This window comes from Gavia stellata, chromosome 5 (genome assembly GCF_030936135.1).
Source record: "Gavia stellata isolate bGavSte3 chromosome 5, bGavSte3.hap2, whole genome shotgun sequence".
Taxonomy (NCBI): domain Eukaryota; kingdom Metazoa; phylum Chordata; class Aves; order Gaviiformes; family Gaviidae; genus Gavia; species Gavia stellata.
In genome coordinates this window covers 50382089-50395391 of record NC_082598.1, presented here as the reverse complement: position 1 = coordinate 50395391, position 13303 = coordinate 50382089, and the positions used below count along the sequence as shown (strand labels likewise).

The 13303-nt window shown below is 56.4% G+C and overlaps 1 protein-coding gene across 2 annotated transcripts; it reads left to right on the top strand.

Annotated features, from left to right (window-relative positions):
- Nucleotides 1-8037: 8037 nt before the first annotated feature.
- On the top strand, nucleotides 8038-12879 carry DUSP4 (dual specificity phosphatase 4). Of its 2 annotated transcripts, none has more exons than XM_059818034.1 (4): nucleotides 8038-8431; nucleotides 11487-11623; nucleotides 12059-12278; nucleotides 12494-12879. In XM_059818034.1, exons 1-4 carry the CDS (start codon nucleotides 8038-8040, stop codon nucleotides 12877-12879), a joined length of 1137 nt encoding a protein of 378 aa, XP_059674017.1. The 2 variants fall into 2 exon arrangements, with proteins under 2 accessions (XP_059674017.1, XP_059674016.1); XM_059818033.1 differs by having other exon boundaries at nucleotides 8038-8514; nucleotides 11453-11623.
- Nucleotides 12880-13303: the final 424 nt, after the last annotated feature.

Here is a 13303-nt window from a genome sequence, read left to right as displayed (position 1 = left end):
GCGGGATCAGGCTTTCTCAGATCAGGTCTTCTTTTGCGAGAGAGACCTCACGCTGGCACAGGAAATCAGTCAGAAGCAAATTGCAGGAGGCTGGGAGAATTGTCCAGCCCGGTTTCATGTTCCTGTGGAGGCCCAGACCATCGCCAGCGAAGGTCTCCCATCCGCCTCCCCCTTTGAAAGAAGGCCCCGCTTCAAAGTTCAGTGGGGACGCTTGGGGCAAAGTCCATGAAGCCCTTCACGGATACATCTATCATCTGACGCATTTTCGGTGTGAGTCAATGCCTGATGCACCAAGACAGGAGGTGAATCAGTCACAGGGCTCTGCTGGGGGTGTCTAGGAAAACATCACGGCAGCTGCGGTCGCTTCTGCACCCCTGCGCCATCCACACTGACCCTATGGCTGCTTCATCTCCGGCGGGGGACAGCAAGGCATGACAAGCCAGGGCCATGTGTCCCCTCCGGATTTGTGTGATCAGGCCGCAGCGGGAGCTGAGATCATCTGTGAAGCAGGGAAGGAAGATTAGCTGGAGGCACAGAGGAGCCCCACAGGGATTTGAGACTTTCTTTTCTTGCCATGGCCTCCCGTGGACGGCTGTGATGCTCAGCTTCTCCGGGGTCCACGGCTGCTGGCACAGGCGTCGTGAGAGGGACAAGGAGAAGCAGTGATGTGCAATTGTTTGCCATGCTGAGACAGTGCTCAGGGCAGAGCCCAGACTGGGAGGCGATGGAGAAGGAAAAAGCCTGGCTTTAAACTTGAACCTGATTTAGGGTTCTGTCTGCTCGCAGTTACGATGACTGCTTCTCTGTGCCTTGGGAGTAATTTCTGGGTTCAAATCTTCCTTTGTTTTTTTTATATACAGTTGCCATTATCTTGATCCCAGGCAGAGATCAGGCTGTGCCAACCAAGTTAGACCCACACAGCTAAGGCTGCATTAGACTAAGTGTGGCCATTTTGGTTCAAACCATTCTGCTCAGCAGCTTTACACTGAGCAGCACCAATATTAGGGACAAATACACAGAATCAGGGCAAGTGTGTGCCATAACGACTCCAGCCACACTTCTAGCCTTGAACATTTCTGGCTCAGCAATCTCCCTGTGTTTAATAACCCCTGATGAGCTTTGCTTCCAGGAATTTTTCCTTTTGGTTTTGAACCCCTGTAAACTCTGAGCACAGACCGGGTCCTGCAGCGAGGCGATCCCCTGGTTAACACTGTGTGAGCCGGTGCTCCTTATGTTGGTTTGACCTCGCTAGCTGACACTTTTGGTTCCCGTGCCCTGACACCTGGGTGAACACTCAGCATCTCCATGCCTCATAACAGGGCACAGTCGTGTTGAAAGAGCCCCCGAGGAGCCCAGCTCCCGCCCGGCCCACTGCTTGAGGGACAAGAGCCCAGGAAAGGCAGCAGGTTTCCATTCCCCTGGTGCCTGCCATTTGGGCCATGGGATCAGGAATGGGTGCAAGGCAGCTGCCTGAAGCCAATTCCACCCACTGTGCCTGTATAAGAAGTGCCAGACACAAGTCACCCCTTCCTCAGTATAATTTGGAGGGAAGTCCCAGTTACTGCTGACACAGAACAACACGCATTTCAATTGCTGTTTCAAAACTCAGATAGGTACCACTGTTATATTCATAGAAATTAGTGGGAGATTTGCCATTCATAGCCTGATTGTATGAGTCTGACGCTATGTATAAATAGGTTATAGTCACACTTACATAACACTGTCTTATTTATGAACTTAAGCCCAAGGGAGAAATGTCTCTTTCCCAGCCCTTTCTTCCTCGCAAAAAACGTCATTCAAAGCTCAGCTTCAATCCTATCACCAAGGCCGGATGCTTAACCAAACACTGGGAAATTCAAGTGAGGCATTTCTCTTTCAGCTTGCAAACAGCTATGTCCTCAAAGAAGGCAGCTGCTAGGATCTGCATGCCTGCGATTAAATACTGCATGCGGGCTAGAGAACTTTCAGGAGTGATCTCTGGCTTCACAGCCATGTGGGATCCAATGTGGCTTAAGGGCAAAATGTCACAGGTTATGTTAAAGGTTAAAATGCTGCACCCCTTAGTGGCTTCAATCCTATTTCCAAAGCTGATCCCTTACACCGAGTCTGTCTTACAGCGAACTGAGAGGAGGGGATCAGCTCGCTTCCACAGATTCACTTCTCTGGCTCTGCTGCATCCCCAAATCCTGCAACCAAAGATATTAGTCTAATCCCCACAGCACTTGAAATTTTGGGATTAAGGGACCCATGTGCTTGTTTTACCCACCTCATTTATACATCTGCTTTATAATCTGTGGTTGTACTAACATGATCACAGACCATGTGTGTCCCAACACATGGAATGGGGAAAGCTTCAGGGCTTTTGGAGAAGGCAGGAGACCGAAGGGGATGGGCACAGGGGTCTGATAGCCAGCGCAGCACCGCAGTTGTATGAAAAATGACAAAATGTTAAGGACAGCTCTTGCAGATTCTTATGTCAGGAAGCAGCTTACCGGTGTGGCTTGCCCTTGTCCGCCAAGGCTGCAGAAACATTCAGCAATGACCCTGCATCCAACCGGCCACCACGCAAACTGAACCACGTGCTGGAAGATGCCCAGCCCAGGGGACAGCCAGACTGGCTCTGCCCCTGCTGGGCCCGTACCAGGGCTGGTCTCTGGGTCCTGGTGATTTTGAGGGGCAAGTCTGCCACGTCTATGAGACCACTGAGCTCCTAAGTCCTTCAGAGCCGGAGCGATGCATCAGATCCATGAGCCCCTACCCACCATCCCGCCCTCGGGAACGCTGCCAGCAGCTAACCTCCAAACCCTGCAGTTTGTTTCTCCCCACACCTCCCCTCAAAACCAACCAGGTCAAAAAGAAACAGCATGGGGATTTTGGGGAGGGAGCCTCTCTGCTTCCACAGGCAGCACTTAGACCTGGTGTGGAAACCGTCCCCTTCTCCCCCCCAACACCAGCTCTAATTAACTGCCTGAGCTAACCATGTAGCAGAAGCCATATATCCTCTTAAAATCCTCCTCCTGTTCACTGACTGTCCTGGATCAGACCTCACATTTCTCACCCGATGTGGTTGGAGCCACATGGACTTTTACAGGAGAGATGAGGCCGTGGCAAAAGGCAGGGACAAGAGAGAGAGAGAGAGAGAGAGAGGAAACCAAACCTGCAGCAGAAAATGGCTCCGGCCACTTTGCATCCTGCTAATTTGAGTGGGTCCTGCCCTGATCACATTAGCATGGGCACAAACCAGCTGCAGCTATTGGGGTACGTGGAACACCCCATCACTGCTCTGAAGAAGGGCTTCTTTGCTTTCAGGAATAAAGGCTGCTGTTTCCATCTCCTAATCTAGATCAGATCAGGGGCCCAGTGATTAGTCTCCTACCTAGTGATTTATAGCTGGTTTCACCATGACTATAAACCCTCACTCTATTTGCTATTGCATGGCAAAAGGAACAGGTTATTTGTCCTTCTTGAGATAAAATCTGTAGGGCAGTCCACTGAAGTGGGGATTACAAACTGATGCCTCAGCAGAGAGCGGAGAAAGCAGACCTGGCAAAGCGCCTGGCATTTTTCATGGGCTGTCATGGGTTGGTGTGCGGGGCTTTGGGGTTTGAGGCAACAAAGACTGTGGCAGGGTTCAAGCATATGCTGCAGCTACTTGCAGCCTGGTGTGAAGGAGCAGGGATGGGAAGGGAGGTGCTTCCACCCAGCCTGGGTCAAATGCCCTTCCCTGCCTCCGTCTCCCCCTGCACCGAGCACAGGGCTGCTGAAAAGCTCTGAGAGATCCCCCGCTGAAAACAAGTTGTGGATGAGCTTCTCTGCTGACAGCCCACCAAGAGCTGCATTTTATCTGGATGCCTTGGAGGGCAGGGCGATGATTTGGGACACGCTTGCTGAAATCTGCTGTTGTGGCCCTGGGTTTGAAATAAAAGCATGTCTGGGGTATCGTGAAGCTTAGCCATGAGAAGCCAGCGCAGGGGGGGATGCAGGTGGGTCCCAACAGCTACCTGCACTCAGGTACTCCTTTCACTCCCAGGGTGTCCCACACTGGGCAAGGTGCTGCCCTGGAGCTCAGGTTGCTCACATGCGTTTGCAACTGAGGGGTTGGAAAGAGCTGGAAATGAACATTTTCCCCTCCTCCACCTTCTCAGCCAACCTTGCATAGTTTTCCCTTTAGCCTCCCTAGACAGGTTCGTTACAATTCCCTTCCATTAATATGCAAATATGCCCTAGAGAAAAAGAGAGCCTGAATTTATTAACATGAATCTGTTAACTCTTTCACTGCTGCACTGCCCTTTACAGACAGGAGGATGCTTTCCCCAGCCTGGAAAGGTGCGAGAGATAGATGCTGAAAGGAGCACCGTAAGGTGCTGCATGAGGACAGAAGGGAGCAATGACCCCACGGCACTCCGGGAAGGCCGGATTTTGTGGGTAAGCGCAGATTTGCAAGTTGTGAAGACCTTGATTCTGCCTTTCATTTCTGCCAAAGGCTTCCTGCACATGCCAGGGCAAATCACTCAACCCTTCAGCTAACCACTGGGAGCTGCTGGAAGAAGGTGGCAGCATCCTTACGCTGCAACCTCTGCCACGTGCTGAGAGTAGCGGAGATACAGCTCTGTGCTTTGTCCATCCGCAGCCGTACAGCCTGCTGACCGTCTGATCAGGAAGACGGAGGGAATCGAGCTCTTGGGAAAACTCCAGCATAACAAAATCCTGGCCTCCGTTCCAGCCCAGGTGGCACAGAGGCAGGCACATCTGCTGGGTAGCTGAGACCTGCGGTGTGACGCAGCACACCAGGACCCCATGCGTGAGCGCTGGGGCCAGGAGCCGTGGGGAGCAGCGCCAGGAAAGCCTGGAGGAGCCCAGAGGGCTCTCTGAGCTCAGCAGCTTACCAGCTGCCCACAACAGCCATTGCCCACCCAGGGCGGCCTCGTGCTTCAGCATTTCTCTGGGCAGAAAAAGCATTTAGATAGCCAAACAAATTGGTGTCTATTGGCGGGCAAATTTACAGCCTGGCTCTAATTTGGTTTTCACTGCCACAGTGAGATGAGGTGTAAATTGCTTTTCCTTAATTCAAGGTACATATTGACATTTAATCATCCAGATATGCGCCTCCTTTGACAATTCATTTCCCTCCAGCCTCCTTCCACAATTCATTTCCCTCCAGCCTCCTTCCACAATTGCCTCTTCTGGCCAGGGCCCTATAAAAGACAATTCTTTGACTCTGATGCGAAGGAAATTAATGTCTCTTGCTCTTTCTCTTCTCTTTTGGTCGTTTGTTTTCCAGCAGGATGTATTTCAGTTCACGCCATACGGATGCTGTTTGACAGGAATATTTGCTTTCACGCTTATCCGGGTTTCCAAAGTCAGGACGTGAAGCCATGTGGCCTTCTCCCATCTCCATCCCTCCCCACTTCCCCAATACTTTTCCGCCCCTCCTGCTCCTCCACCCCAGGTAATTGTGCTGCGTCTTTTGCCTTGTGGCTTCTGCCTTGCAAGCATTTCTGGTGGCTCTTGGTTGTCCCATCGTAACACCTCCACAGACAAAGCAAATTAGATTTCCTTTTTAGCTAACTGCAGTGAGGGAGGTCCTTGTTTTCCTCCAGTTGTGGATCCTGACTTGGTCCGATTTGGGCACTCTCACCTTCAGGTTCAATTTCTCCACTGCAAGCTGTCTGTGAGCCACCATCCCCTCTGTAGTATCAGCTCCAGATGTGACCACCCAGGAGCACAGCCATGAGAACGGCTGGTGTAGGTGCACACAATGGCAGTTCCAGCAGCCTGGCTGCCTGCAGTTTATTTTCCAGGAAGAAAGAGCCAAGAACCTGCCACCTCCACAGAGACAGCAGGAAGGGATGCGTGACGGGGAGAGGAGGGTTCAGGCACATGGGTGGAAACACTTGGAAATCTCCATCAGATGCACGTGCACATGCACACACATCCATCCGTGCTCCATCCTCAAATAATGTCCTCCATCAGTCCTCATGTGAACATCCAGGGACAGCAGCCCAAATCCCCCCTCCTGCACCCATGCCAATATTGCCTTCTTCTCCCATCTCAGACCAGTTTGGCTCAGTCAAATGCTGGAGCAGAAAAGGAAAAATGAGGATATCAGGCCCTGCCTCCGAGGGCGTATGCTCTGTGCCCTTGGTCATCCAACTTTAGTGTAAAAGCTGGAGCGAGTAGTGCAGAAGGCATTGAAGACAGCAGGCTAGCTCATCACGTGGTAGTGGCCAACATCTCCTGCCCAAGAGGAGCAAAGAAAACAGCATATTTTGGCATCAGCTCTTGAGTAAAACTTCCTAAGACATTTTTGATGGTCCAACTTGAGTTCAAGTCATGTTGCTATGAAAGCGTAATTTTTAATGAGTTCAAAATCGGATTCTCAGTTTGAGTTTTTTTGTCTCCGACAGCATTCTCTAAAGGAAGAAGGCACGTCCCTGGCATGTCGCTGGCCAGTCAGAGTCTGCTTTATTTCAGTAGAAATACGTTTCTTCTTTCCTTGTGTCTGACGCAGGTTGGAACGGGAGAAAATTAGCCTTCCACCCCGGCTGCGTTAGGCAACAGGCTCAAATACATTCATGGAGTGGGGTGTATTACACAAATGGCAGCTACTTTTTCTCCACAGCTAATCGGAGTCAAAGGGTTGGCACAGCACGCAAAAGCCAGGGGTGCAAAGATGAGGCTGATGCAGACGGAGGGGAGAATCCAGCAGCGGTCAGAGAGCAGAGCGTAAGGGAGAGGCAGCAGCGGGACGCAGTAAGCGTAAGCAGCTGTAGGCCCCGAACAACGTGCGTGTAGGCTGGATTCCTCCCAGGTAGGCACACGTGGCAAGGTGTTACCCTGCCTTGCCCAACTGAACAGCTACTGGGCACGCAGGGGAGGGGAAGTCAAGCTGCCTCTCCAAATGCTGCCCTCTGTGGAAAGTAGTGACCGGGGCAGGGGGGCTCGGATAACCATTGGGCCCCCAACCTCACACCGCGCCCAGGTCCACACCGGGGGAGCCGCGCGCCTTCGGGCCTCTGAAGCGGACTCAGACTCGGACTCAGACTCGCCCGGGACCGGCCAGCGCCTGTTCGCAGGAAACGCCCTGAGCGCGGTTGCTGGTGTTGGGGTTCACGGCGCTGCATTAGTTTGAAGGCAGCCCCAAAAGGGACTTGGGGATGAAGCGACTGCTCGGTGTTCAGCTGGTGGTTGTGGGGAGACCCTCCTGAGGTCGCTTCAGGGCTGTGAGTTTGCTCCGTTGGCTTTTAGACAAAACGGCTGTTCCTCCACGTGAGGAATCAGACCACAAAACCGGGGTTCCTCCACGTGAGGAATCAGAGCGGGGAGCCCCGCGCGGGGCTGCCTCCCGGGCAGGCTGCCGCCGCCGTTTTGGGCTCTGCAGCTTGGGAGCTGTCATTTTCTGACCGGGAACGCGCGGCGGTGGCAGGTCGGCAGTGGGGGGGGGGGACCCCGCGGAGCTCTCAGCGGGCCCTGCGTGAGGCCCCCGCCGCGGCGGCCGCTCGGGCCCGAGCGGACAAAGGAGGAGAGCGGGGGGCGCGCAGCGCGTGCCTGCGCCTGCGCGCGTGCGGGCGCGCGTGCTCTACGGTACGGGGCGCCTGTGCGTGCCGGCGTGTGCGCGCCCCGCAGCGCGCGCGCGCGCGCCCGGCAGTGCGCGTGCCCTGCAGGGGGTCCCGGCGGGGGTGACCCCGCGCGCGGGCAGCGCGCCCGAGGGCTGCCCCGTGCCCCGCCGTGAGAAAGGCGGGGCGCCGCCCGCCCCCCGCCCGCCGGCCGCCGCCATTCACAACCCGCGGAGAACATGGCCGGCCGGCGCCGCGGCAGGATTTTTGTGAATGGAGGCGGTGACGTCGCCCGCGCCCGCCCGCCGCCTGCCGTCCATTCATGCGGCCGCGGCGCGGGATGAATGGGCGGGGCGGGGCGAGGGGCGGGGGCGCGCGCCGGCCGCCGCCGGGTAGTAAAGGCTCCGCCGCGCGCGCGGGGGTGCGCGAGCGGCAGCGGCACCGGCACCGGCAGCGGGCGCAGGGCCCTGCCGCCGCCGCCATGGTGGCCACCGAGGGGCTGCGGGAGATGGAGGGCAGCGCGCTGCGGCGCCTGGTGTGCCGCGACGAGGCCGGCGCCGGCGGCCCCGGGCGGTGCCTGGTGCTGGACTGCCGCCCCTTCCTGGCGCACAGCGCCGGCCACATCCGCGGGGCGCTCAACGTGCGCTGCAACACCATCGTGCGGCGGCGGGCCAAGGGGGCCGTCAGCCTGGAGCAGATCCTGCCGGCCGAGGGCGAGGTGCGGGCGCGGCTGCGCGCCGGGCTGTACGCCGCCGTGGTGGTGTACGACGAGCGCAGCCCGCGCGCGGAGGCCCTGCGCGAGGACAGCACCGTGGCGCTGGTGGTGCGCGCGCTCCGCCGCGACACGGCGCGCGCCGACATCCGCCTCCTGGCAGGTACCGCCACGGGGGGCGCGGGGGGGCTGGTGGGACCTGGCCGCGGGCAGCACACCCCCCCCGCCCCGCGCCCCCCGGGGCTCGCTGCTGCGGGCGGCCCCGGCCCCGGCCCCGGGGGGTGTCTGGCCCCGCTGCGTCCCGTTCCCGCTCTTCCTCCTCCCGGCCGTCCTGCCAGAAGTTGGGAGCCGGCGCGGGGGGTGGGGGGCTTGTGGGTGCTGCGTTTGGGGGCCGCGCCCAGCGAGGCGGTGCGGCCGCGGCCCCGGAGGTGGGGTCCCGGGACAGTCGGCAGCGCGGGTGAGCGGCCCGGGAGAAGGGCGTCCTGAGCCACCTCGGGCAGGGCGAGCGGTGGGGCGGGCCCCACACCCCTGCCTGGGACCGGCCGCGGGCTGGCCAGGGCTGGCACGCAGACCCCGGGGCCAAGGGGCAAACCCGGCGGCACCAGCCACTCCAGGTGGAAGCGGTGGGGGGATGCCCCCTCCCTGTTGAAGCACATCCCCAGCCCCACGCTGCAGAGGAGGTACTTGTGCAGGACCAAGTACCTGACACCAGGTATTTGGTCCTGCACGTCGCCGACGTCCCTTTGCAGCGGGCAGAACCCCCCGGGGTGCCTCTGTGCTCCTTTTGCCGCTACAGCAGCAGTCGGGGCTTCCCCCCCCCCGCCATGCTCTCAGCATCAGCATGTGTTAAATGAGATGCTGTGATCAGCCGGAGCTGCTGGTCCTGAGAATTGCTGCGAGATGATTTAGGGGAGGGGGATGCTCAGCTGGGGTTCCTGGATGAGCTCTGTGGGGTTTTTTCTTTTTTGTTTACAGCCTGAGAGTTAATTTATTCCCTGGTTTACTTACAGCAGGGGTGAGGATGCGTATGCAGAGTAGCAAATCCATTAAGAGGCTTGATAGATGGAGGAGCTAGCACTTCTGTTGCACTAGATACAGTAAAAACAGCAGGAGCTGTTCCAAGGATGCGATACGATGTGCTGCTGCGGGAGTGCCTGCACAGCGAGGGCTCGCTGGGGAACATGCTTTCAGGTCCTTCACCATAAGCTGTTGTGGTGCTGGGAGCTGTGCATGTGGCAGGAACCGCTGCTGTGCTTCAAGGGTGGCCTTTGTCAGCTGAGGGCTTCTGGTGCCTCTGTGGTTCTCATGGGAGGTTGTTTTGGGTTTCCAATATTTTCTTTTTAAGGAACAGGCTCCTAGAGACTCAGTCTTGGCACTAGAGACCTCTTCCTCGCTTGCCACAGAGCTGTTAAAATCATCGATCTCACTCTGATTCACAAGAGCCGTGCTAACCCAGCACTGTGCCTGTCCAAATACAAATTTATTGGGTGCAGGTCACGATGGAGACCCGGGTCTGTTTTGTGCAGATCAGGCTGCTGGCAGGTTGCCCATGAAACAGCCTGGCTGGCTGTTGCTCAGCGATGGGCACCCGCAGAGCGTGGTTCCTGTGCCGGGCAGGGCCTGCTTGCACAGCCAGGGTCTGCACACCACTGGATGGAGCTGCTGGATGCGGCACTTGGTTGAATGGGCATTAGATCTGATGAGATAACACTGAGAGAAACACCCCTGACTGTTTGAAAGGGTCACCTTGCCTTTCCAAGGAGGGAGCCCATTTCCACACACCGCCCTGGGCAGCTTCTCCCTCTCAGGATGGTGTGATGGCCACCAGAGTGGGATGTGGTAGATGAAGGGATCTTAGATCAGACCTCCTGGAGATGTCTAACAAACAGGGGCACTTGTTTTTGGGTGCTCCTCCAAATTGAACCAGTAGGACTGCAAAGGGATGTCAGGCCCTGGAAACAGCAGCCTCTGCAAACTGTCCTGCTCACGAGGGAAGGACAATGCAAATTCAGTGATGCATGTGCATGTTTCTGCTTTAAGGTGCTAGAGCCTTTCCTTCTGTAGGGGGAGGAAACCATAAAGGACACTGGGATGCTGGCAATATTGGTCCCTAGCTGCCTAGGGATTCCTGGGCTGCTTTGCTGGAGGCGCTTGCACCCACCGGTCTTTTGAACATCCAGCCTTATTCAGGGCAGCCTGAGAGCTAAGGCTGGATAAGGAATACCTGTCCTGCTGTGTGTGCTCTGGGGAGCCCAAATCTACAGGAATAGGTCCTGTTGTTGGGGTGAATCTTCAGGAGCTATCCTGGGAGTCAGGGCTTGGTCTAGCTAAATTCCTGTGGTGATAGTAAAATACCTGATTTCCGTTGGTTTTAAGGCTCAAGGTCAGACTCTACAAGGATGTCAGGGTTGTTGATTCGATTTGAGTGAGAGAAAGAAATCACACCAGAAGTGTTTGTTTGCAGCCAGCACTGCAGTTTCCCTGTCCTGGGAAGTCGATGGGATTTGCTCTTGTTTTGCCTGCCATTAGGGAGACCTGAGGTCACCTTTGCTTATCCCCCTGGCAGCAGGGCAAAGGAGCAAGCTGCTTTTTCACAGGATGCTCGCCTCCATTGCTCAGGTTGCACCCATGTCCTTGAGAGGCGGTGGACATCTCTCTCTGAAGAGTGGCTTTGCTGTGGGGTTACCTTCACTCTACCTGGCCAGTGCCAGGGCTTCCCCGGCCTGTTGTTTTGGGAACTCTGGGCTGGAGGGTCAGGCTGGGAAAGTGGGAGACCTCCCTGTGCTTTGTGGCACGACAATGTGTCTGGGAAAGCTGGGAACTCAACAGTCTTTGGCCTGGGAGCATCTTCTCCCATTAAAGTCAGAGAATGCTGGCAACAAAGCCTCTCTCCATCATCTTAGAGAGCAACTTTGGCCTCAGTCTGGGGTTTTGGCTGATGGTGGTGTAGGGGACTGAACCCTGGACCAGAGACTTTGGGCAGCCAAGAGCATTACAGAGCTCTTGAAGCTCTTCCTCTAAGGGAGTGGTGGGGTCTCAAGGATTCCCCCCTTGCTACCAGGAGCTTGGTTGCTCCTCCTGGGGCAGGAGACCACTCTCCATCGCTGTAGCATCATCTAGTGGCGAAGGGCATGGTGAGATGCGTCAGCTGCGGCTATGCTGTTCTGCAGTGCTGTGAGTGTAGCCCGGGATAACGCTTCGTGCCTCTCTTCTTGCAGGGGGTTATGAGCGCTTCTCTTCGGAGTACCCGGAATTCTGTGCAAAAACCAAGTCCCTGAGCAGTGTGTCACCACCCACCAGTGCCGAGCCCCTGGATTTGGGCTGCAGTTCCTGTGGGACCCCCCTTCATGACCAGGTACGTCTAGAAGACCAGTGCTCAGCTATTTTGGCTGCTCCTTCCAGCATTGCAACCTGGTCCTGCCGGAGTCTCTTTGCTCTCCCTCAGCGGAGGCCTGCAGAGCCGGAGCCCTGCAGAGCCGGAGCCCTTGCTCCCTTCCCTCTCGTGGGAGAGCACGGTGGTCCTCCTGATCCCAGGGTGTTTGTGCTCCCTGGGGAGTGGACAAGCCCAAATCCTGTTAACTGCACCTGCCCATTCCTGGAGGGGATGAAGAAGGGGAGGGCTGAAATGTGTTTAACAGCTCAGAAAGGCAGCCTCTGCTCCCTCTTTTGAGGGCCCGGGATCAGGTGCCAGGTTCGTGCACTGCTCAGGGTCTCCAAGCCATCTGGATGTGTGTCCTGCCCACTGCTGTCCCCTGGTCACCCCCATATCTGTTGTTTTTCTCTGTAACAGGGTGGCCCTGTGGAAATCCTTCCCTTCCTCTACCTTGGCAGCGCCTACCACGCTGCCCGGCGGGACATGCTTGATGCACTGGGCATCACAGCCCTGCTGAACGTCTCCTCAGACTGCCCCAACCACTTCGAGGGGCACTACCAGTACAAGTGTATCCCCGTGGAGGATAACCACAAAGCTGACATCAGCTCCTGGTTCATGGAGGCAATTGAGTACATCGGTGAGTGTCTGCGCAGAGGAGCCGTGTCCGTGTGTGTTTTATTGGGAGGTTCCTGCCTCAAAGCCTTTGGCTCAGAGGGGACTGGGGTCCAGCAGAGTCCAAGCCACTCGTTGCACTGGTGGGAGGGAGGTCAGCCACTGCCTGCAAGTTCGGCAAGGGGTGGGGCTTTGTTGGAAGGGACTTGGTCTCACGTCTCATCCCCTGTTGCCCTCCAGACTCAGTGAAGGAGTGTTGCGGCCGGGTCCTAGTCCACTGCCAGGCTGGTATCTCCCGCTCCGCCACCATCTGCTTGGCTTACCTGATGATGAAGAAGCGTGTCAAGCTGGAGGAGGCCTTTGAGTTTGTCAAGCAGCGCCGGAGCATCATCTCCCCTAACTTCAGCTTCATGGGGCAGCTGCTGCAGTTTGAGTCGCAGGTGTTGGCCACCTCATGCGCAGTGGAAGCTGTCAGCCCCTCGGGGACACTGCGGGAGCGGGGCAAGGCCACCTCTACCCCCACCTCCCAGTTCGTCTTCAGCTTCCCCGTCTCTGTCGGTGTCCATGCCACCCCCAGCAACCTCCCATACCTGCACAGCCCCATCACCACGTCGCCCAGCTGTTAGCTCAGGGGCTGAGGCCAGCCAGGCAGATAGTGCCAGGCGTGGAGGGGGCAGGTGGGCATGGAGCCCCCAGCCCCCTGATGTTAAGCAATAGTGCCGGACACTGCCGTTCACCCTGGACTCAATGTCTTTTTCGTAGAGAAATTTCTTACCTCATCTTGGTTTTTTTTGCTTTTTATGTCTTGAAAGCATGAAAGTTGTAAAAGCCACAAACCCTGCCATTGTCCAGGCTCTTAGGGGGAGGGAAAAAATAGTATACTGGGTTTCCTCAAGTGCCTGGTCTTCATCTCTTTCCATCCCTGTTTTATTTTCTTGTTTTTTAAAAAAAGAGATGCCTCCCTGTATTTCTGCCCCTAGCTCATCTGGGTTGAAAAGGGAGCATACCTTCCTATTGTGCAGCAGTCTTCCCCCTTGCACAGAGAGACAG